The 24139-nt window shown below is 46.1% G+C and overlaps 1 protein-coding gene across 2 annotated transcripts in view; it reads right to left on the bottom strand.

The window, feature by feature from the left end:
- The window catches only part of shtn1 (shootin 1), an 89557-nt gene that overhangs the window by 21664 nt on the left and 43754 nt on the right, over positions 1-24139 (bottom strand). For both annotated transcript variants that reach the window (XM_061744899.1, XM_061744900.1), the window contains exons 5-9: positions 21438-21543; positions 12190-12287; positions 11557-11638; positions 6571-6665; positions 6263-6409 (exon numbers count right to left, since the gene is read on the bottom strand). In XM_061744899.1, the coding sequence (XP_061600883.1) occupies positions 6263-6409; positions 6571-6665; positions 11557-11638; positions 12190-12287; positions 21438-21543 (528 nt within the window). The remainder of the gene's footprint in view (positions 1-6262; positions 6410-6570; positions 6666-11556; positions 11639-12189; positions 12288-21437; positions 21544-24139) is intronic.

Consider the following 24139-nt stretch of genomic DNA (forward strand, 5'->3'; position numbering starts at 1 on the left):
CGCACGCACGCACGCACGCACGCACGCACGCACGCACGCACGCACGCACGCACGCACGCACTCACGCACATTATTTTCCATGTTTTGTGGAGTTGTACAAAATCTCCCTCTTTTATCATCCAGCAATCAATGTGAGGCATTTTGGTGTCTGTTTGTTGCAGCTCCTGCGGTGATAATTTCTTTGTTAAATTGCACTGGGAAGCTGCCAGCTGACATCAAGTCGTTAACTCCACAATGGCAGTTCCTTAACCAGTGTTTTAATTATTCCTGAAATGAAGGACGTGGCTCACCTCCACCCTTGCACCAGGAGAGATCAGCGATCCCACTCAGCTGTAATTGTTTTCTACTAGCGCCAGAAGAGAGGGGGCTCAAGAGTCCTTTTGCTGATTCATATTATTAATCTGCCAGGTCATGGCCCATAATAGCTCACTAGGTATTTCATTGCTATCAAACATGTTAAAAATCTTGTTTTTTGATGAACATGAATTAAACAAATCCCAGATAGGAATCCGAGCCATAGTTCGGCTGTCACAACCAGTTCCTAAATTGTGTCTTGATTCATTTGAGATTTTCAGTCTCCTGAGCCAGTTTTAAATTAACTTCTTACAATAGTGATCTAAAATGTCAGTACAGTGAACACCTCTGACTGACTGTGAACAAATCTTTTATAAACGTAATTAAAGGTCGAGGACATTGAAGCATGTGACGTCTAGCTGTTCAATCAACTCGCTGGATACCCTTAATCTCACCACCAAACTATGTAATCCTGGTTCACCTTTGTCCTTTTCTCGGCGGAGGGGTCGCCACTGCATAGCCCACACACAGCTTTAGCATGTATCTTACACTGGAGGCCCTTCCTTACACAATCCTCGAAGAACAGGGAGAACCACACACAGCCATAATCAAACCAGAGGCTTTCTCACCCGCAAACTATACTGGCCCTAAAAACCATGAAAAACAGACTCTGGACCCAGTGGTGGCATGAGATGAGTCACAACGTCCTCCAACTCAACAGTTCCAAAACCGAAGCCATGCAAATTGGCCCCCCTCACCAGGTCCAGTCATCACCCATAACCACCATCTCCTTCTCCGGTCAAGACATCCCCCTCTCTACCTCTGTTACCAACCTCGGTGTGAAGCTGGACCCACAACTCACCTTTGTAAACCACATCAAACATCTGTACAAAACTTGCTTCTTCCACATAAAGAACATATCCAAACTCCACCCCTTCCTCACTTTCTCCGATGCAGAAAAACTTGTACACGCCCTAATCTCCTCCAGGCTCGACTACTGTAACAGCCTGCTCATCGGTACTGGACTACTGTAACAGCCTGCTCATCGGTACTGGACTACTGTAACAGCCTGCTCATCGGTACTGGACTACTGTAACAGCCTGCTCATCGGTATCCCCAACAAACACCTCCGGAAACTTCAATTCATTCAGAACTGTGCTGCCCGAACTCTGACAAAAACTCGAAAATACGACCATATCACCCGTATTCTCCAGAAACTACACTGGCTTCCCATAACCTCAATAATTCACTACAAGATCGCCCTCATCACCCACCTCAGCATCTACAGCACTGCCCCTCAATACCTCCTGACCCCTCACTCACCCCGCCCCAGGGGAGAAGACGACGACGACGGTGTCGACGCCAGCCCCAGCTAGCCTCTGTTCCGGCGGTGGTCCTGGGCGCATTGGCCCTTTTTCCTGCTCCGGCGGTGGTCCCAGACACATCGACCCCGGTTCCTGTCCCAGCGGTGGTCCCGGGCGCATCGGCCCCTGTTCCTGCTCCGGCGGTGGTTCCGGACACATCAACCCCTGTTCCTGTTCCTGTTCCTGCGGTAATCCCGGGCGCATCTGCCTCTGTTCCTGTTCCGGCGGTGGTCCCGGGCGCATCAGCTCCTGTTCCTGTTCCGGCGGTGGTCCCGGACGCCTCAGCCTCTATTCCTGTTCCGGCGGTGGTCCCGGGCGCATCGGCCCCTGTTCCTGTTCCTGCGATGGTCCCGGGCGCATCGGTTCCTGTTCCAGTGGTGGTCCCGGGCACATCGGTTCCTGTTCCAGTGGTGGTCCCGGACACACCGCCCCATGTTTCCCGGCTGAGACTCGTGGGCTCGGCCGAGCTCAGCCCTCCGGCCATCGCCCCGCCTCCCACCCGACTCATCGTTGGTCGCCCCGCCTGCTCCGTTTCCCCGACGGGCCGGGTGGAACCCCGAGGGGTGTTCATTGAGGGGGGGTACTAGACACACCTCAGCCGGTGCCGAGGACCCGGTGTCCCCCTCAGCCGGTGCCGAGGACCCGGTGTCCCCCTCAGCCGGTGCCGAGGACCTGGTGTCCCCCTCAGCCGGTGCCGAGGACCTGGTGTCCCCCTCAGCCGGTGCCGAGGACCCGGTGTCCCCCGAAGCCAGTGCCCTCGTATCCTTAGTCCCCCGAAGCCGGCTCCTCGAATTCTTATTCCCCCGAAGCCGGCCCCTCGAATTCTTAGTCCCCCGAAGCCGCCCCCTCGGATTCTTAGTCCCCCGAAGCCGTTCCCTCCCAGAGACCGTCCCTCTGATCCATCTGCTCAGTCCCCAGACCGTCCCTCTGATCCGTCTGCTCAGTCCCCAGACCGTCCCTCTGATCCGTCTGCTCAGTCCCAAGACCGTCCCTCTGATCCGTCTGCTCAGTCCCGAGACCGTCCCTCTGACCCGTCCGCTCAGTCCTGAGGATGGCCCCCCGACCCGTCAGGCCGTTCTGCCAGGCCCCGAGGATGACCCCCTGACCCGTCAGGCCGGTCTGCCAGGCCCTGAGGAAGGCCCCCCGACCCGTTTCGCCGGTCTGCCAGGCCCCGAGGATGACCCCCTGACCCGTCAGGCCGGTCTGCCAGGCCCTGAGGAAGGCCCCCCGACCCGTCTCGCCGGTCTGCCAGGCCCCGAGGACGGCTCCCCAAGCTGTCTCGCCGGTCTTCCCGGGGGGGGGGGGTTCTGTCATGGTTGGTCCTCCAGCCTTCAGTGATTTTCTACTCCCTTCTCTCCTGCTCACTCCATCTGCCAGCCACGCCCACCTCGTCACTCACTTCTTTCACCTGCTCTCCTAGCTGCAGCCCCTCAGCAATCAGGACAGCATATAAACTCCTCACTCCTGCATTCTCACTGCCAGATTGCTACTCTGTTTGTAGATGCAAGACCTTCCAGCATTCCCTGTCTTGACTTCCTGTTGCCGACCCTGCCTATTTCTGGACCCTGCCTTGTCTCCTGCTCTCCGTTGCCTCACTTGTCTTCCGAACTTGACACTGATTGCTGCCTGATCCTTGTCTTGCATTCCTGCCTGCTCTTCGTCCCGGTTGAGGCTAATAAAGCAAACCAGAATAACTACCAACGTGTGCTCCGTGTGCTGCATTTGGGTCCAAAACCTCACCCCGTAACAAACGCTGCTGTCGTGTTGCTGAATCATGAAATGTAAATGTAAAACTGTCAGTTTCACTCGTCAAACTCAGTGGACGGGGCTAACGCGAATCCAGCAGAGGAAGCAGAGGAACTTCCTCTGCTTTACATGCTACATGCTCAGGGTCAGCAGGTCCTGCTTCCACATACTCTGCAAGGTCGAAGATATCGCTCACCAACTCTCTACAAAGTTCACGAAAATCCTCCGAACTCACAGCTGTCATGTTTAGAACGAACGGCTTCCTCTTCTACCTCCAGTTTCAGACCAAAGCAGTGGATTCCACTGGATTCGCGTTAGCTCCGCCCACTGAGTTTGACGAGTGAAACTGACAGTTTTACATTTACATTTCATGATTCAGCAACACGAAATCATTAATTAAATGTGTCATTAATTAATTAAATGCAGTTTTACATTTCATGATTCACACGTAACACGAAATCATTAATTAAATGTGTCATTAATTAATTCAATGCTGAAATAATAAATATATATTTTTACTTAAAATGAATTGTTTTTTAATTAATTAATGACATATTTCATTCTAATTTTAATTAATTAATGACACATTTAATTAATTAATGATATATTTCATTCCCATTTTAATTAATTAATGATGTATTTATTTATTTAATTTTGGCACAAAAATTCCTCCATAGTTTCATACCCTGCTGATTGCTGGCTCTGTGATTGTGAGAATGTGTTAATCTCAAGATATATATATATATATATATATATATAAAAATGCTGATGATATAAATATATAGTATCAATTATTTTGTATCACAGGTAGCTTTCTTTAGTGTACCTGCTGATCTCCAGTAATTATTTCTTCACTCGGCTACAAGTTTCTGTATTTTTACTACCTATGTGTCGTTTACTTGCAGCTGGAGGCTTCCTGTGGTGGTGGCGCATCCTGTTGAATGGAAAAGACCTCCCTTTATTAGTATAGTGCAGGGATCACCAACCCTGGTCCTAGAGAGCACCTATCAAGCATGTTTTAGATGCTACTCTGCTTCAGCACATCGTGATACAAGGAGCTGTGTCAACAATTGAACTGTCCAGACCTTGATGACTAGCTGGTGACGACATTAATTTGAATCAGGTGTGCTGAAGCAGGGAAACATCCAAAACATGCTGGATAGGTGGTCTCGAGGACCAGGGTTGGTGACCCCTGGTATAGTATATGGTGTCCAGATGGCATAAGCTGGCAACAGGCATGCCACAGATATCAGTGCTTGCCCCCCTTCTCTTTTCACTGTACACCATCCAATCATCAGCTCTCATGGCTTTTCCTACCACTGCTATGCCGATGACACCAAGCTCTTCCTTTCCTTCCCATCTGGTCTCCAGTTGCAGTATCAAGTTTGAAGCTCTGCTTTTGGCTACCAAACAATTACCCAAACGGCTCCTGCCTACCTTCACTCCTTCATCCAGAGATACACTCCCTCTATCTTCACTCCTTCATACAGAGATGCACTTCCTCTCCACAGCTCCACTCAGCCAGTGAAAGACGCCTGGTGCTTCCACCACAATGTGGCATGAAATCAGTAACTACACTCTTCTCCTCTATTGTTCCCAGATGGTGGAACAACCTACAAAACTCTGTCTGATCTGCAGGGTCTGGACCTACTTTTAAGAGCAAGCTAAAGACTCAGCACTTTAAGGAGTACTTCGGCCTTTAGTAAACTTCTCTGCTAATCAGACTTAGAACATTTGCCCAGCTCTTTGCATGACTCAGCACGAGTAAGCTGCATGCACTTGATATTATAATGGTGAATTTAAGACTTAGTTTTGCTGAATATAGGGACTGTTGTGTTGGGTGGGGAAAAAAATAAAAAAAAACTTCTATCACTCGCATGGCAGCACCTGTGTCCAGCTGGACTCACAGCAGTTTTACCAGCACTGATCCAGCTGGACCTCCTATGTGATTTCTTGCTTGTGTTGTTCTCTCAGTTGTAAGTCGCTTTGGATAAAAGCGTCTGCTAAATGACAGTAGTAGTAGTAGTAGTATTAGTATTATAATAAACCTTTGTTCCAGATCTACTCAGCGCTCACATGAGCTATTTTCTGGTATTCACTCTCCTGCCACTCCAAGCGTTACCACAATACTCAGAACTCTACTCTATTGCTTGCTGTGAGGTTGACTTTAATAAAGACATTTTTACTGAGCACTCCGTGCTGTTGTGCTGCATTTGGGTCCGCCACACACCCTGGTCATCTGTACAAAAAAGAAGTAGTTGTAATCTCTGGGCTCGGAGGCATCTGGGATGGACCGATACTGAAGACCAGTGGGTTGTGGTCAAATAAATCCATATTGTAGAACTTTTGTGGAAGAAATGGATGCTGAGTGTTCATCATGAAAAAGATCATCCGGACTGTGACGGTATGGGGTTGGAAATGCCTGATGCTGAGACCCACTGAAACAAATTAACTTTTGCACAAGTGTATACTTGATTTTCTGGAAACATAGGCTTGTTTGTGTAATCCCTTTTGCACAGGAAGATTACAACACCTTCATAGACATATTTGTGCAGTACACAATGGAGTGCACCCCTCTGCAAAATTCAACCTCAGGACTGTCTGAGTATGTCAAATCTAACAAAACCGCTAAAATGAGTTTTCATTGGCTCCCATATATGACCTAAGCGCTCATTTCATTTGGTAGGTTTGTGTGATGTTCACACCAGTGAACACATTTCTTTCTTTTTTGTCAAATTACAAGTGGCAACATTTTTATGGCTTTATATACATCTCAACCGTGAGGTTAGCCTCCTATGATCTCGAGGTTGCATCTGTTTCCACATGTGTTAGTTTATGTTTAGGTTGTGCTCTCAGACCTGGTTCTGGTGCTCCAGCCTTTCTGTCTCCAGATTCTCCGTCAGACTGGCAAGCTGACTGAGGGCATCCTGTAGAGCTTGATTTCCGGCTGCGCTCTGCATCAGGATCTGACTCTGTCTCTTCAACTTCTTTTGTTCAACAAGCATCTGAAACAGCCAAGAGGTAAATTCTTCTACTTGAATGGAATACATTCTGATGTTTGAAGCAAGGGCGCACTTCACCAAACTGCACAAAGAGAATCATGTTTATATAAAACATAGAAGAGGAATGTAACAAAAACAAACAACAAATGACAAAAAAGCCTTACTGCCATGGCAAAGTTCTCTGCCTCCGTTCTCAGGTTTTGCTCCAGGTCCAAGGACTCCTGCAGAGCCTCATACTCCTCCACAGCAAACTGAGACACTGATCAAGAAATACATGGATGGATGAAGGTATATACAGTGGGGCAAAAAAGTATTTAGTCAGACATCAGTTGTGCAATTTCTCCCACTTAAAAAGATAAGTGGGGTAATTTTCAACACCGGTTTATCTCAACTATGAGAGACAAAATGGAAAAAAAAAATCAAGAAAATCACATTGTCGGATTTTTAAAGAATGTATTTGCAAATTATAGTGGAAAATAAGTATTTGGTCAATAACAAAAGTTCATCTCAATACTTTGTTTTATACCCTTTGGGCCCGATTTACTAAAGGTTTGCGTGTGTTAAAACCTGTGCAAACTTGACAGCACCCGCAAACCAAAGTGCCAGCTGATCTACTAACAGCGTGCAAAGAGGACTGCGTCTCTGAAATGCGCTAAATTGCACACGCAATTCAGTTAGTACTTTTGCCCTGATGAATAATCAATATGGGGCGTAACCGCCAGAGAGCGCTAAATACTGGGAGGGGAAGATGCAAATTGCTCCATTTACCACGCGCAATGAGATTTACCAAGCCTGAAAGTAATTGCGCGTATTGTGATTGCGTCTGTATTTAATACGTTCGAAAGGAAGGTGCTAATCTGCTGCTGCTGTTATTGTGGCAAGGAGGCGACATCCAAAACCAAAGAATACGCAGAGAGAGAGTCTTTATTCTGCTGCATGCTATTTTAAAAATGGTTGCACAAGTTTTATTAAAGGCCACTTTTTCTTTAATTCTCCGCCTTATATCTTGCCACCTTCTTTTAATGTGCCCCCCTCCACTCGCCCACAAGCAGGCCAAGCCTTTCTGCAAAACTTTGTATTTTATTGATTATTTATCTTATTGAACGTGAAATCATCCTTCGTAAATTACATTTAATTAAAACCCGTGCTTATTAATCACAAAACACAGGTTAAACATCATGACCAAATCCGCTCCGACCCGCTGTGTCAGGATCAGCGCAGAGACTGCAGCTTCGCCTGAATTATGCTTCTGCGTTAAATCGACGGCCATATGATGGTCCCGTCTGTCACACATTTACTGTCAGTGTTTGCTATATAATATATAATATTTGCAATATACTGTGGACATCTGAATAAAAACTTAACTCATAAATAGATGAATCAAAGCGCTCTCCAGCTCTGTGTCTGATTGTCTTTTTCTCCTCAGATCATGCCGAGCACCGGCGGGTCACGCAAACCCGACCAATTAAATATTAAAATCAAATTCAGTCCTGTGGCCCGTTTTTCGATTTCGTATTTTTGATCTGTTCCTAAAATTGAAATATGAAAAACCAGATGTTTTTCCGTTTTTTGTGTTACCAACTGCATTTATTCTATCGCAGGTTTTCTCCGATATTGCGTTTCTTTTGGTAATGTTTAAATTTCTTTGCTGTAGTTCATGAATGTGTTTATTTGCCTCTTCCACTAATATCTCTAACTCCAACTCGTCAAATTTCATTTTGCGCTTGTGACTTGTGACTGTGCATTCCATCCACTCTCCATGGCGCAGATCTGCGCTCGCAAACCTTAAGACACGCAACACCTCATTTAAATACTGCTGTTTGCACCTGTTATCAATTGCGCACGCAATCTTAGTTGATCACCCGCAAACCACACGCAAACAGCACGCGCAAACTTTTTCAGTGCACACGCAATTTAGTACTCTTTATTTAGGATCTTAGTAAATCGGGCCCTTTGTTGGCAATGACAGAGGTCAAACGTTTTCTGTAAGTCTTCACAAGGTTTTCTACACTGTTGCTGGTATTTTGGTCCGTTCCTCCATGATCTCCTCTAGAGCAGTGATTGGTCCTTTCCTCCATGCAGATCTCCTCTAGAGCAGTGATTGGTCCGTTCCTCCATGATCTCCTCTAGAGCAGTGATTGGTCCGTTCCTCCATGATCTCCTCTAGAGCAGTGATTGGTCCGTTTCTCCATGATCTCCTCTAGAGCAGTGATTGGTCCGTTCCTCCATGCAGATCTCCTCTAGAGCAGTGATTGGTCCGTTCCTCCATGATCTCCTCTAGAGCAGTGATTGGTCCGTTCCTCCATGCAGATCTCCTCTAGAGCAGTGATTGGTCCGTTCCTCCATGCAGATCTCCTCTAGAGCGGTGATGTTTTGGGGCTGTCGCTGGGCAACACGGACTTTCAACTCCCTCCAAAGATTTTCTATGGGGTTGAGATCTGGAGACTGGCTAGGCCACTCCAGGGGTCTCATTTATCAACCGTTCGTATGTACAGATATGTGCGTAAAGTGTGCGTATGAACATTCCCACGCAAAGTATGTAATTTATCAACATGTACCTGTGCGCAGGAACGCGTGTAAATGTAAGCACAACTCTGACCATGCGTACACACAAAATCTAGCGGTAGAACAGTGAAACTACAAATAGAACCCATTAAAAGAGTCACAGTGTTCAGCGATCTCAAACTTCACACATGTTCCCCGTTTCCTCTAATTAATAAAAATTCTCCATTAGTAATTTAGACATTTTGAATAATTGGTGTGACAAGCTATAAAAGACAGCTTTGGCAGGACAACATGAAAAGAAAATACAAGTACCATGGCTTATCTTGCACTGTTTTTTTTTCTTGCGCGTTTTCAAAGAGCGTGCTGATCTGTTGATCAGTGAGAGCACGGAGTGGCTTTCTCAGCACCCTGGGATGTTTGTCCACAGGAACATTTCAGAGACAGATTGGAGACATATGCGGCATTTCGCAGCAGAATCAATTCAATTCAATTCAATTTTATTTATATAGCGTCTAATACAACAGAGTTGTCTCTAGACGCTTTCCAGAGACCCATACCCAGAACATGACCCCCGAGCAGTTATTACATAAACAATGGCAGGTAAAAACTCCCCTAGTGGGAGAAAAACCTTAAGCCAAACAGTGGCAAGGAAAAACTCCCCTTTAGGAGGGAAGAAACCTTGAGCAGGACCAGGCTCATCAGGGGGGACCCTCCTGCCGAGGGCCAGACTGGTGGGTCAGGGACGGCAACAGCACAGCAGGCAGGTGGAAGCAGCAACGGGATGACCAGGGGTGGGGACCGCAGGCCAGCACGCAGCTCCCGAAGCTCCGGCCCAATCAGCAAGTCCCAGGTTGGGGTGCAGGGTCGGGGAAAGACTTGTGCTCCGTAATGCAAGCTACAAGCCACCCACGACCACCTGCAGGTTCCGGTGTCCGGCAAAGGATGCTGCAACATGGACAAAAGAGAGAAAAGGGAGGAGAAGGGGGGGCCAGCACAAGAAACCACAGGAGCGACTCTGACACACTAAAGTTTACACTACCTAGAGATTTACCAACACCAGCTAGAGGTTTACTAAACACTAACTATAGGCTTTACTAAACAGAAATGTTTTAAGTTTAGTTTTAAAGGTGGAGGTGGTGTCAGCCCCCTTAACCCAGATTGGAAGTTGGTTCCATAGTAGTGGCGCCTGATAGCAGAACGCCCGCCCTCCAAATCTACATTTAGATACTCTAGGAACTACAAGTAAACCTGAATCATGCCGGCAGTGTTGGATGCAATCATTTCTCTGGCCCTAACACTCCTTCGTTGCCCGGGCGATGTGTTTGGATCATCGTCCTGCTGAAAGACCCAGCCACGTTTCATCTTCAATGTCCTGCTGATGGAATGCGGTTTTCACTCAAAATCTCATGATACATGGCCCATTCATTCTTTCCCTACACGGATCAGTCGTCCTGGTCCCTTTGCAGAAAAACATCCCCAGAGCATGATGTTTCCACCCCCATGCTTCACAGTAGGTAGGGTGCTCAGCTTTCTTTCTCCTCCAAACACGACCAGTTGTGTTTCTACCAAAAAGTTCTATTTTGGTTTCATCTGACCATATAACATTCTCCCAATCCTCTCCTGCATCATCCAAATGCTCTCTAGCAAACTTCAGACCTGGACATGTCCTGTCTTCAGCAGGGGAACGTCTGGCCCTGCAGGACCCTGATCGTAGTGTGTTACTGATGGTTCCTTTGTTACTCTGGTCCCAGCTCTCTGCAGATCATTCACTAGGTCCCCGTGTGGTTCTGGCATCTTTACTCACCGTTCTTGTGATCATTTTTACCCCCCGGGGTGAGATCTTGCCCCAGATGGAGGGAGATTATCAGTGTCTTGTATGTCTTCATTTTCTAATAATTGCTCCCACAGTTGATTTCTTCACTCCAAGCTGCTACCTATTGCAGATTCAGTCTTCCCAGCTGGTGCAGGTCTACAGTTTAGTTTCTTATGTCCTTTGACAGCTCTTTGGTCTTGGCCATAGTGGAGTTTGGAATGTGACTGTTTGAGGTTGTGGACAGGTGTCTTTTATACTGATAACCAGTTTAAACAGGTGCATTAATACAGGTAACAGTGGAGGACAGAAGAGCCTCTTAAAGAAGAAGTTACAGGTCTGTGAAAATCAGAAATCTTGACCAAATACTTATTTTACTGAGGAATTCACCAATTAATTCAGTAAAAATCCTACAATGTGATTTCCTGGATTCTTTCCCCCTATTCCTTCTCTCATAGTTGAAGTGAACCCTATGATGAAAATTAAAGGACTCTCTCATCTTTTTAAGTGGGAGAACCTGCACAATTGGTGTCTGACTAAATACTTTTCTGCCCTACTGTAGTTGTACGGCATATACACACAAACACATTCAGATTGCTGAGTAAGATGTCGGCCTTCAGCGTGAGTAGATTTTCCGTCAAATAGCGGATCGTCTAGATATTTTACCTATTTTTTCTTTATTCTAATGTTCCGTCATTCTAATTCTCATCAGTTTGGTTTATTTTTAGCATTTATTGCATGTATTTACTATCTTATTGAATTGTAAAGCACTCGTGGCTGCTGTGTGTGAAAGGACACCAAGTAAGGAACATGCAGAACATGACATGTCTCTGACCTCTAGTATATTTCTCCAAGACCTTCTTTTGCTGCAGTACCTCAGCGATTAAAACTGTGTTATCATGTTTCTCTTTCATCAGCTGCAAATAAAAGGAGGAAAACATTCAAGACATAAACATTTGTAGTTGCTCTTTATACCATATGGACAGACAACGTGAAACCCTTTTTCTAATTAAGTTTTTGTTAAATATAAAAGGCAAGGCAAGTTATTTGTATAACACATTTCATGTGCAATACAATTCAAAGTGCTTTATGTAAAAATATCGTAAAAAAGACAGACATACGTTAAATAGAATTCAACAAATGAGCTGCAAAGTCTGTGACAGACAGGAAGCCAGTGTAAAGATCTAAGAACTGGAGTTATATGGTCCATTCTCTTGGTCTTCATGTGTTCGTCTTACAAAGGTAAACTGAGAAACCTTGAACACTGATGCAAAGTAAACGATTCAAGTCACTCCTGAATGCTGTGCTTCATTGTCAACTTTGGTTTGCAATGCAGAGGTGGAGTCGAGTTAAAGTTATTAGTTTAAGAAATTAGACGCATAGTAAGTCAACAATATGAGAGTTAAATGTTATATTTACCAACATCAAATGTGAGGAGTTGAGGCAGCATTCAAAAAGATCTCATTACCTCTGCCTTTGTGTCCCTCAGCTGTTGTCTCACCGACTCGAGCTCGGAGACCGCTTGATTTTTTTCCACAAGTGTCATATCCACTTTACTGGGAAGTTCTGAAACAAACAAACAAGAGCAAACTGCATTATTGTCACGCCTTTGAGTTAACGTCAGAGTTTTGGTGTTTAGGTTCCTGTTTTATTTTGAAACCCTATGTCCTTCTGTTTAAGTTTTGTCTTGACTTCCCTTGATCCCATCTGCCCTGATTGTCTGCACCTGTGTCTCGTCAAGCCTTCTGTGTATATCCTGTCTTGTCTTTCCCTTGCTCCCGGCTGGTCCGTACTGTGTCTACCCCCCATGTTTTAGGTCAGGCTTTTGGCTTTTGTCATGTTCATGTTCTTTTTTTTTTTTTTTGTAATACTGCTTAGCAGTGCTTTTTGTTTGTTTAAGTTTGAAATAAACACCTCCCTTGACAGAACAGACCAGCTAGTATGGACCCAGCAGGAGAAAGTTTTACCTTTTGGCAAAACATCTACCAGGAGGAAGAATTAACAATGCCGGGTTGGCAGGAGGAGGAAGAGGAAGACGAGTTCCCCTTCTGTGGAACATGCCTGGCTTTTGGCGGGCTCAAGAGCGTGAAGGACCAATACAGGCATAAATGATATCGGCGGCGACAAACCCCTCCTTTTCCCTTTCCAGGGGTGGTCCCAGAAGTATCCAACCATGTCCCCTTTCCACGGGTGGTCCCTGGCCAGGACTCTGCCTGCACCTCAGCAGGCAAGGACCCTGCTCACGCCACAGCCCAAGCCAAGAACTCTGCCCAGGCCACGGCCATCAGCTGATTACAGTTGAAGTCTTAGGCGCGGGCCACACCCACTGCTTTGTAATTGCCCGGGGGAAGCAGAAAGAGGCGGCGATTTAAGAATCCTGTCCTATATAAGAGAGAAGTTGCTTAACTTTGGCAGAACAAGCAAGGATTTCATTAGGGAGTGATCAGTCTGTTTAGGCGAGAGTCTGCGTGAGTTTCTGGTTTTGTTTTGGGTACTTGATTGCCTTTGTTAGTCTGAATCTCTGCCACTAGTGGCTCTCTCTGACTACAGTTGAGATCGTGACCCGGGTCACACTCCCTGGTTGGTTCTGCTCGGGGTGATGTAGAAAGAGGCGGTTTCAGCCAGTTGCAATGAGCCTAGCGATTGTAGCTGAGTCAACTTTTGGTATTCCACCACACTCGGTGTGGTTCCTACCCACTTCGGGTTAAAACCACATAGGGTAAAGACCTGCAAGTGTACCTGTGCGAGTCCACCGAGCGGAGTTACAACCAAAGTAAGCAAAATGTGTCTCAAAACCATCCCGGTCAGATATGGGTACAGACCAAGACGCGCCTCCCGTAGGCAGCACAATCCGCAAAACCTGTGTTGTCCGGTGGTATATCCGTCTGCCATATCCTCCGTTACCTTTGGCCCTTCACTGCTTACATTCTGGTCCTATACTGCCCTCCAGAAACCTCCCCGTCCATGGCTGACAGATGTTCTGAGGGAACACAGAGCTGAAAACTATCAGCCCGGTGTCACTGCTCCCATCCATTCTAAATTCTAGAACGGGTCGTCTTCAGTCAGTTCCTTCACGACAACTGCCTGTATGATCCACATCAGTCTGGCTTTAGGCCACTCAACTGAAACTGCTCTTCCGTAAGTTACTGAGTCACTACGGGCTGCCAGATCTGCTGGTCTATCCTCAGTCCTCATATTGCTTGACCTGCATTTGACACGGTCAACCACCACATCCTCCTCAGGAAGATCCTTTAGGGTATCATGGCAAGGACGAGTGTCCAGATTGCATGAGCTGGCAACAGGGGTGCCACAGGGATCAGTGCTTCTCTTTTCACTATACACCTCTTCACTAGGTGAAATCATCAGCTCTCATGGCTTCTCCTACCACTGCTATACCGATGGTGGAATGTCCTATCAAACTCTGATCTACAGAGTCTGTACCTACTTTTAAGAGCAAGCTAAAGACTCAGCTCTTTCAGGAGCACTTCTGCATCTGGTAAACTTCTCTGCTCATCAGAATTAGTTAGATTTGTCCAGCTCTTTGCAGGACCCAGCACTGAGTAAGCTGCATGCACTTATGACAAGATGATCGTATGATAGTGTCTTTTTAGACGTAGATTTCTTGTATTAAGGGACTGTTGGGTTAGCGGAGAAAAAATAAAAAAATGAAAAAAATTCTAGCACTGGCATGGCAGCACCAGTGACCAACTGGACTCTCAGCAATCTGACCAGCACTGATCCAGCTGGACTCTCCGATGTGATTTCGTGTTGTTCTCTGAGATGTAAGTTACTTTGGTTAAAAGTGTCTGCTAAATGACAGTAGTAGTAGTAGTAGTTGTAAGAGTCCCCTTAGGTAGTACGAAGTGCTGCCCGCATTCATGTTTTTCCTTTCTTTTTGCTGTAAGTTTTGTTAAATAACAGCACAGTTTAAAGTTATATGTTGCTGCTTGTTAGGGCCCGAGCACTGACAGTGCGAAGGCCCTATTGTATCTGTAGGAATTTTTTTTTTCCTTTTTTTTTTTTCCTCCTTCTTCCGACGAAAGGACGGCCTTTTTTACCCCCTAAACGTGCCCCAAAAGTCACCAAATTTTGCATGCAAGCCAGGCCTTGCAAAAAAAGTGATATTTAATGGTTTGCATTAATGGGCATGGCCTAATGGCTCAACAGCGCCTCCTAGAAAACTTTGTGCTTCAAGCCCCACAATACGGTTTGACGTACATGCACGAAAATCGGTACATACTTATCATGTCACAACTTAAAGGAGCATGAGGCTCCTTTTAAGAAATTAGGTTCATTAGCGCCACCCTTCGCCACGACGGCCGTCGGGGGTACTGCAGCCAACAGCGAAGCCGGCACGGGGGAACGGGGAGAACGGGGAGAACCCGCATGCAGCGTCATTTGACGTCACATCCACAGGACAGCGCGGGAAATTCGGCCCCACAATTGCAGCGCATTTTGCAGCACACAGCCTGTTCAAGGCAACGGAGAGATACGCTAGAGGGCTCATTCTTTTTGGTTTGGAACGCTTCATCTGACATTATTACTAGAAAACTTAAAACGTATACAAATTTTTTTCATAAATCCTGCCTCAATCCTGCCTCATGCTCCTTTAAAGAAAAGTCTTTTTGCCTTTTCAATTAATCGTGTAATTTTGGCGCAATTTTGCCATTCCTTCGGCTGCTTCTTCGCCCGAACCGTAACATGCACCCAGGTGTGTTATACATCTAAATGTGCATCTCGATCCTGCAACGATGCGCATTACTTTTCTCTTTCAAAAGTGTTACCGTGGCAACGCTAGACGCCAAAAAACGCACCCCCCCTTCATCTGATTGGTCCATATTTGATAGTTCCCCAAAAGTCACCAAATTTTGCACGCAAACCAGGCCTGGCGATACATTTGATATTTCATGGTTTGCATTAATGGGTGTGGCCTAACGGCTCAACACCGCCCCCTAGAAAACTTTTCTCTGCCATAACTTTTGAAAGGGTTGTGATGAAGACATAAGGGTGGTGTCAGCGGACTCGGTATTGAGTCCTTGACCTTCATTGTCCTGAATTAGCCCCGCCCCTTCTTCTGATTGGTTGTCCCTATTTTCTGCTATAACTATTGAATGGTTTGACATAGAGAGTCGTGGTTGGTGTCATCAGACTCGGTTTTTAGTACTTGACCTTCATTGGTGCAAATTAGGCCCACCCCTTCTTCTGATTGGTCGATATTTCATAGTTCCTATTTTCTGCAGTAACTTTTGAATGGTTTGACATAGGAAGTCGTGGGTGGTGTCATTTCTGATATGATTATGGGGGGCGGTGGCCATGAGTGCGAGGGCCCGTTCATCGCTGCTTGCAGCTTTAATTTGATATTGTATTTGTCTAGTGCTAACCAACAAGGATGATTTTCTTTTATGGTTTTATACAAAAAAGTGATTCCAATTGAGTCATATATTTCATTATTGACTGTGCAGGTGCATTCACTGAATAGTTATCTGGATTATAAGTGTATTTGCTACTGTGACGGCCTGCCCCTCTCCCTCCTGATTGGCCATTCTGCTTCCTGGATGGAAGTTGTGGCAGGTCGTCATGACTGACACTCTACATTTAAACCTACATATACTTTTGGTTTGTTTTGATTTAATTTTTACTTTAATAAATTACATTTTTGAATTTGGTGACTCATGTGTGGACTCCCTCTTTGTCACTAACTGGCCCGGTGTGTGACAAAATGGGGGCTCGTCCTTTGGTCTGACTATTGGTTTTTGATGCTGGCATATGGTTTGTGTTCCTGTTAGGAATTTTAGTTTGGCCGTAGTTGTATTTGAAGTTATTTGGTTTCAGAGTGGCTTATTGGTAGCACCTGTTGAAGCCAATTAGTTAGGTGCCAGTGTTGGGAGTTCCACATGTGATTCGTGTCTTCTTGATTTTCAGTTTTGAAGGAGGTTTTGGTCGGTGGAGTTTGGGAGTAGGAGAGCATTTGTCCTTAAGTTTTGTTTTTGTGGTTTGTAATGCTTTGGTTGCAATAAATAAGGTGAGAGTTGGAACTTTGAGACTAGTTTTGGGGAAGGTTTGTTTTCCTCTGTCCATATTGGCAGAGTTTTCTTATTTTAGTTTGAGTTGGAGATTGCCGGTAGTCCTGTTTTGTCGGTTTTGTTTAAGGTTATAGATTTACCTGTTTTTTCTTTAGTGGGGAAAGTGCATGGTCCGACGGCCCATTGCGTGGCTGGCCCTGTGCTGACCCCTCTTTTGTTCTTTTTGGCCAGGATCTCCATCTCTTTTTGGTTCATTACTTTTGGGTTAACCTTTTTTCCTTGTTTATTTTTTCCCCCAGACTTTGTTTGTGGTTCCAACACAAAGTATTGATTTATTTATTTTTTATTTGTCAATTTGTGTAGATAGTGTAGCATGGCATCTGTAGTGGATGACTTTGTTGATTCGTCGTCAGCAGCACTATTAGATCAGTGTACTAAGGACCAGTTGCTGCTAATTGCTGAGAAGTATGAGCTTGAGGCAGCAGATAGAAAATTAAAGGAGTCTGTTAAAGTCAGTATGAAGGCAGGTTTGTTGGAGAAAGGAATTCTGAAACCTGGTGTGGGGACTCATTCTTCAGTTTCTGCAGATACTGTTTTGAGTTTTGAGCAACAAAAGGAACTTTTGTTGTTAAAGCAAAAACATGAATGGCAGCTAGAACTGGCTTTGGAAGAGATGAGGCAAAAGACTGAGAGGGATAAGTTGGAATTGCAGCATAGAAAGCTAAGCTTATTCAAGAGGGTAAATTGTCAGGTTCGGCTGATGGTGAAGGCCCTCGGTATCAGTCTGGTGCATCAGTGCCATCTTTTGATATAATCAGCAATTTGCGTCTGCTTCCGAAGTTCAATGAAAAAGATCCTGATTCATTCTTTGCATTGTTTGAGCGAATAGCAGATTCCAGGCAATGGCCTGAGGTTGATCGGGCATTAATGTTACAATGCGTCCTGACCGGTAGAGCCCAGGAGGCGTACTCTGCTTTGAGCGCGGAAGACTGTAAAGTTTACGACCGAGTTAAGTCTGCAGTGCTTAAAGCGTATGAATTGGTGCCTGAGGCGTACCGGCAGCGGTTCCGCGGTTGGAAGAGAGGAGATAAGCAGTCTCATGTTGAGTTTGCACAAGATCTGACTTCCCATTTTGGTCGTTGGTGTTCAGCATCAGAGGTCGATACATTTGATAAACTGTGTGACCTGGTGGTATTAAAACAGTTTAAAAACTCGGTGCCTAATAATGTAGCCACTTACATCACAGAGCATAAAGCCAAGAATCCAGGGCAGGCAGCGGTGTTGGCCGATGAGTACATGTTAATTCACAGAGGCAGTTTTGGTACATCAGGTCCAGAGAAGGTGCGCAGGGAGACTTTATTTCATCAAAAAGGGGATCCCACCACTGCCACCACAGACTTCTGTGTTGAGAATGATCGTGGTGTGCGGGACAAACGTTCAGTAGACAGAACTTGTAACTACTGCATAGGCAGTGGGCATTGGAGAAAGGAGTGTCCGCTCCTTAAATCAAAAAATAAATTCTCCAATGCACAAGTAAAACCAGCTGCCTTGGCCGTTTCGCTCAGCCCAGTTGCAGTGGGAGAAGCTCGGCGGGTTGAACCCATGCAGCAGAAGAGCACAAAGGAGTATGAGTCATTTATTTCTGACGGTTTTGTGTCTTTGCCAGGTAGTGATGAACAGGTGCCAGTAAAGATACTTCGTGATACCGGCTCTGTTGACTCATTTGTGCGCAAGTCTGTTTTACCCTTTTCATCTGAAACTGACACGGGAAACAGTGTGCTGGTCAGGGGGATGGGGATGTTGGTGTTCCCTGTGCCTGTGCATACTTTAGCCCTCGTCTCAGGTTTGGTGAATGGAGATGTTGAGATGGGTGTGCGCAAGGAGTTGCCTGTGGATGAGGTGGACATAATTCTGGGTAATGGTCTTGCTGGAGTGCGGGTGTGGTCTGATGGTCCTCTTCCTAATATAGTCACTCAGAAAGTGCCTAGTGAGGGTCAGTCGGAAAGCGTATCGGATGCTGCCATTGTGTATCCAGCCTGTGCCGTTACATGTGCCATGACCAATGCACGTGATACGCAGAGTATGGTCAAGGAGGCAGAGTTGGAAACTGCTGAGGTTTCTGTGACTTTGCCTGAGCAGTTTAAGTCTATGTCACGGACTCGGTTGGTTACAGAACAGAAAAATGATTCAAGCTTAAAGGAACTGTTTGATAAAGTGCTTCCACTTAGGGAGATGAGTAGTTCTGCACACGGATATTTTATTCAGGAGGGCTTATTGTTTCATAAATGGGTGCCTCATGGAGAAGCTTTGGTTGGGGAACCTATTTTTCAGTTCGTAGTGCCGAGTAAGTTTCGGGACTTGGTGTTGCGAACCTGTCATGATAATGTAGCTGGGCATCCGGGAGTAAAGAAAACATATGACCGGGTGTTGCGGTACTGTTTTTGGCCCCGCTTGAAGCGTGATATATCTGCATATATCAAAACGTGTCGCATATGTCAATTAAGCGGCAAGCCAAACCAGTCAATCAGACCGGCTCCACTTTGTCCAATTCCTGTGGTGGGGCAGCCCCTTTGAACATTTGATTATTGACTGTGTCGGGCCGTTGCCTCCTTCAAAACTGGGGCATACTTATTTGTTGACTGTCATGTGCCAAGTAACCAGGTATCCGGCGGCATATCCACTCCAAACCATCACTACTAAGTCGGTGGTAAAAGCTTTGACACAGTTCATTTCGGTGTTTGGGATACCAAAAATCATTCAGAGCGATCAAGGCTCTAATTTCACGTCCCATATGTTTGCAGAAATCCTCCAGCAGCTTCATATTGAGCACAATAAAGCTTCGGCTTATCATGCACAATCGCAAGGCGCTTTAGAGCGTTTCCACCAAACATTGAAGTCTTTACTGCGCTCTTATTGTACCGAGTTGGGGCGTGACTGGGAGGAGGGGTTGCCGTGGCTCCTGTTGGCAGCCAGAGAAGTGGTTCAGGAGAGCACAGGTTTTAGCCCCAATGATTTGGTGTTTGCTCATGAGGTACGGGGGCCCATGGCTGTCTTGAGAGATAGTTGGGAAATAGCAGAATCTCCCCAAAATCTGCTTGACTATGTCAATGGGTTCAGGCATAGGTTGTTTCTGGCAGTTGAAAGTGCAAGGGAGAAGTTGGTAAAATCACAGCACAAAATGAAAACTCTCTATGACCGGCGTGCAGAGCCTAAGCTGTTTCAGGCTGGTGATCAGGTTTTGGTTTTACAGCCTATGGTGACTTCTCCTTTTGCGGCAAAATTCTCAGGTCCTTACACTGTGGTACGGCAGGTGTCAGACCTGAATTACATTATTGCCACTCCAAATGCTAGGAAAACCACTAGATTGTGTCATGTGAATTTGCTGAAACCCTTTTTATGCACGTCAGACAGAGGAAAAAGGGGAAAGTGGGACGTGTGTGGTTAGTACTTCTGCTTGTACGTCTGCAGTTACCTTGAGCTCATCTCCAGCAGTCAGCCTGGAGGAGAGTCCGACTCCTGAGGTTTTGCAAGGGCGCTTAAAAAATTCAGAGTCGCTTCAAAGTTTGGATGGCATGTTGGCGTATTTGGATGACAAGAAACGTGCTGAATTGATTACCCTTATTAATAGTTATCCTGCCCTGTTTTCAGATGTGCCTTCTCGCACGCATCTTATTGAACATGATGTGGAAGTTGGCGATGCGGCACCAATAAAACAACGTTTTATCGTGTTTCATCAGATAAGCGAAAACAGTTAGACAAAGAGGTTCAATATATGGTGGACAATCATATTGCTGAGCCATGTTTTTCGAGTTGTTTGTTGGTCGGTAAACCGGACAAAACTTTTAGACCATGTACTGACTTTCGTAAAGTTAATAACGTTACGAAGCCAGATGTGTTTCCTCTTCCATGCATAGAAGATTGCATAGATCAGGTGGGGTCTGCCACTTATGTGAGTAAATTTGACCTCATGAAGGGTTACTGGCAGGTTCCCCTGTCTAAACGGGCACAGGAAATTTGTGCGTTTATTACACCTTCTGGGCTGTACAAGTACACGGTTATGCCATTTGGCCTGCGCAACGTACCTGCAACATTCCAGCGCCTCATGAATCGGGTTGTGGCGGGGCTGGATGGCTGTGCAGTGTACCTTGACGACGTGGTAGTATACAGTGATACATGGTCTGAACACATTCAACGCATTCGCGTAAAAATTAAATCAAAACAAACCAAAAGTATATGTAGGTTTAAATGTAGAGTGTCAGTCATGTATGCTGTGTGTGGGTGAATGAAGTATGCTGAGTGCAAGTGTTGTATGCAGGAGGAAAGAATACTTAGTTCCCCATTGGCAGGTGGAAACCCAGAACCAAGCCCAAGTCTGGGAGCAGCAAGAGCAAGCCAGATCAAGCAAACCAAAGACTGCAAGGCTAGAGAGCCCCTAAATACCCTGGCTCCCACACACACACACAGGTGAGGCCAATTGGGCTGACGACCTGCCACAACTTCCATCCAGGAAGCAGAATGGCCAATCAGGAGGGGGAGGGGAAGGCCGTCACACTACCTCTTGTGTTTATGACTGGATGGCTAGATGGATGGATGGATGAATAGATGGAGGGAGGGGTGAGTGAACCTTATACCTGAGATGAAGGACTGGCAGTGTGGGGAGAAACAAACATTGTTAGTGACATTTATGTCTTACCGTCCTCTTCATCATCTAACAAGTTGATCTCTGTGAGGGTCTCTGGGCTGAGGTGGGACAGCAACATCATACTCTTCCTCTTTAGGGACCGGTTCTGGCGGTTCAGCTACAAGAAAACACATAGTCTGAATGCAACATTACACACATGATTTTAGGCAGACTATAGGGAAATTATATTTTGACAGTATAAACTGAGTAAAGAAATATGAAATTAAATCTAGTCAAAAAAGTATTGCAAAGTTGGAGGTGTAACAGAAGAGAGGTGTGGTTGAAGTCATCAAAGATCTCCGCGAATGCATCACAGTCTCTGTTGCCTGGAATCAATTGGGCTGATGATGTAACATGTAGCAACAGCAGGTCAGGTGAACTCTCAGCAGACATCTCCTGAAAACAGTTTAATATCTGGGGTGCAGAGATGCTCCTTCACAGAAACATGTAATACGTGTAATATGTATTACAGGGATAAATATTTTTGAATTTAACATGTAATCTGCACCCTTTATTGTTGTTCTATATAGTCTGTCATTTGAATTGTGGATGCAGAATCCAGAAAATGCTCCTGTAGTCTTAATGAGACATATAAAACTTAAGTCTCAATGGTTCCAGTTTTCCTAATCAACACTCCAAACACCTCTATTTTATGTGGCGATCACGCATTCTTCATGATAATACCATTTATATTTATTTTTTCAATTCCTTTACCTTTTAATTTAAAATTCTGATCTAAATTCTGCTTCCGCATCGGGAGGCTGGCCTCTCCCTAGGTGGGGGGTTGCCTGCACTGATGGGGCAAAGCTACACACACCATGGAGCAATTAGGGTTAAGGCCTTGCTCAGGGGCACAAGGTGGTTCATCTAGGTCAGGGGTGGCCAATCCTGGTCCTCGAGAGCCCCTATCCAGCATGTTTTAGATGTTTCCCTGCTTCCTCACACCTGATTCTAATTAGTGGTTACCATTAGCTTGTCATAAAGGTCTGGACAGTTCTGTTGTTGAAACAGCTACTTTTATCACGGTGTGCTGAAGCAGGGAAACATCTAAAACATGCTGGATAGGGGCTCTCGAGGACCAGGATTGGGCACCCCTGATCTAGGTGGCCATTCTGAGGCTTGAACCTGGGTCCTCCCAAGACCCAAGCCCACCTCTGTAGCCACTAGACTACCACCCCCCCATAGACTAGCTGGTCTGGAGTGAGACAAGTCCGTTCTCAAAGCTACATTTGCTCCACTGGTTTCCTGATCGTCTCTCCTGCCTCAGATGTAGGTATGCAGGTGAAAAGTGACAACCAATGTCACACTGGTTTCACCTGGAGCCAGTCTCAGATGTTGGATTTTGTTGACAAAGTTCTGGTGTGATGTGGAGTGTTTCCAACCAGAAGGGCTACGATGCTCTGTGCTGATTGGCTGCCTGAATGACGTGTAGCAGGGGAGGGAACAAAGCCTCTCTGGGCAGAAGAGCAGTGGCTGCGTCCACTATTAAAGCGTGTCCCATGCGAGCGAGTTTTGGCGAAAAAAATCAATTCCATTGCTTTATTTTCTATTGGACTGTCCTAACTGGCCGCGAGTTTAACGGTTTTAGTGTGGACAGAGAGCGTCCGATGTCACGCAGCTCGACGCGATAGTCGGACACTGGCATGCAGTTATGACACGGTGTAAACGGATCTTAAGCCTGAATTACGGTTCTGCGTTAAATAAAAAGAAAAAAGACGCGTACCCTACGCCGTAGGCTCGGCGTTGGTGAAACGCGGAACCATAAATCAGCCTTTAGTTACCTGAAGAGGAAACGGGTCACCTCGTCTTCACACTAATTCACACAGGAAGATTTAATTGAATACGCTCCGGCCGGCTGAGTTGGTTGTGGGCGTGGTTTCAGCAGCGGAGGCCAAACCTCTGCGTCTATCGTTACGTAACGACAGGCGTAGATTCTGAACAGCTCGTAGAAGTCACATGACACTGGAAGGATCCTCCGGGGCGGGGTGAACAGACCCTGCAGAATTCTGTTGCTTTCTTCCTTCTCTGAGTTGGCAGGGTGAGGGGAGACCACTTTATATATGTTAAAACAAGAAAAAACGTGTTTTTCATAATAGGTCCCCTTCAAGTACAATAAATCACTATTTGTGGAACTCCTGCCTCCTGGTCTCCTGCATCTGGGTCCTATCTGTCAGGGTTTGACACTTCCCCCCAGTTTGTGACTTTCAGTTTCTGTCTTGCCCCGCCTGTGTCCCATCTGCCCTGATTGTGTCTGCACCTGTGTCTCCTCATGTCTCGTTATCCCTTCAGTATATCTTGTCTTGTCATTCCTTGGTTCCCTGTCGGTCCGTACTGGTTCTTCTTCCATGTCTCTTCGTCATTTTTCCTGTTCCTGGTTTTTGTGTTAATCCTGCTCTGCAGCGCCTTGTGTTTTGCCTTTTTGAGAATAAACCCCTTTTTGTTACAACTCCTGGCTCCTGTTCTCCTGCACTTGGGTCCTTAGCAAACCTAACCATAACAGAACGGACTGACCAAATAGACCCAGCGGGAGAGCGCATCACCCTAAGGGAGTTTTTGCGCCGGGCCGAGGAGGGGGAGTATGGGGACCCCCTTCTGGGAACATGCCAGGCTCGCGGTGGGCCCAGGAGCCTGCAGGCTCAGGGGAGGCGATGACGAGGGCGTCAGCGCCAGCCCCAGCCCCAGCTTGTTCCGGCTCCAGCTCCTGCACCTGTCCC

This window comes from Cololabis saira, chromosome 17 (assembly GCF_033807715.1).
Source record: "Cololabis saira isolate AMF1-May2022 chromosome 17, fColSai1.1, whole genome shotgun sequence".
NCBI classification, from domain to species: domain Eukaryota; kingdom Metazoa; phylum Chordata; class Actinopteri; order Beloniformes; family Belonidae; genus Cololabis; species Cololabis saira.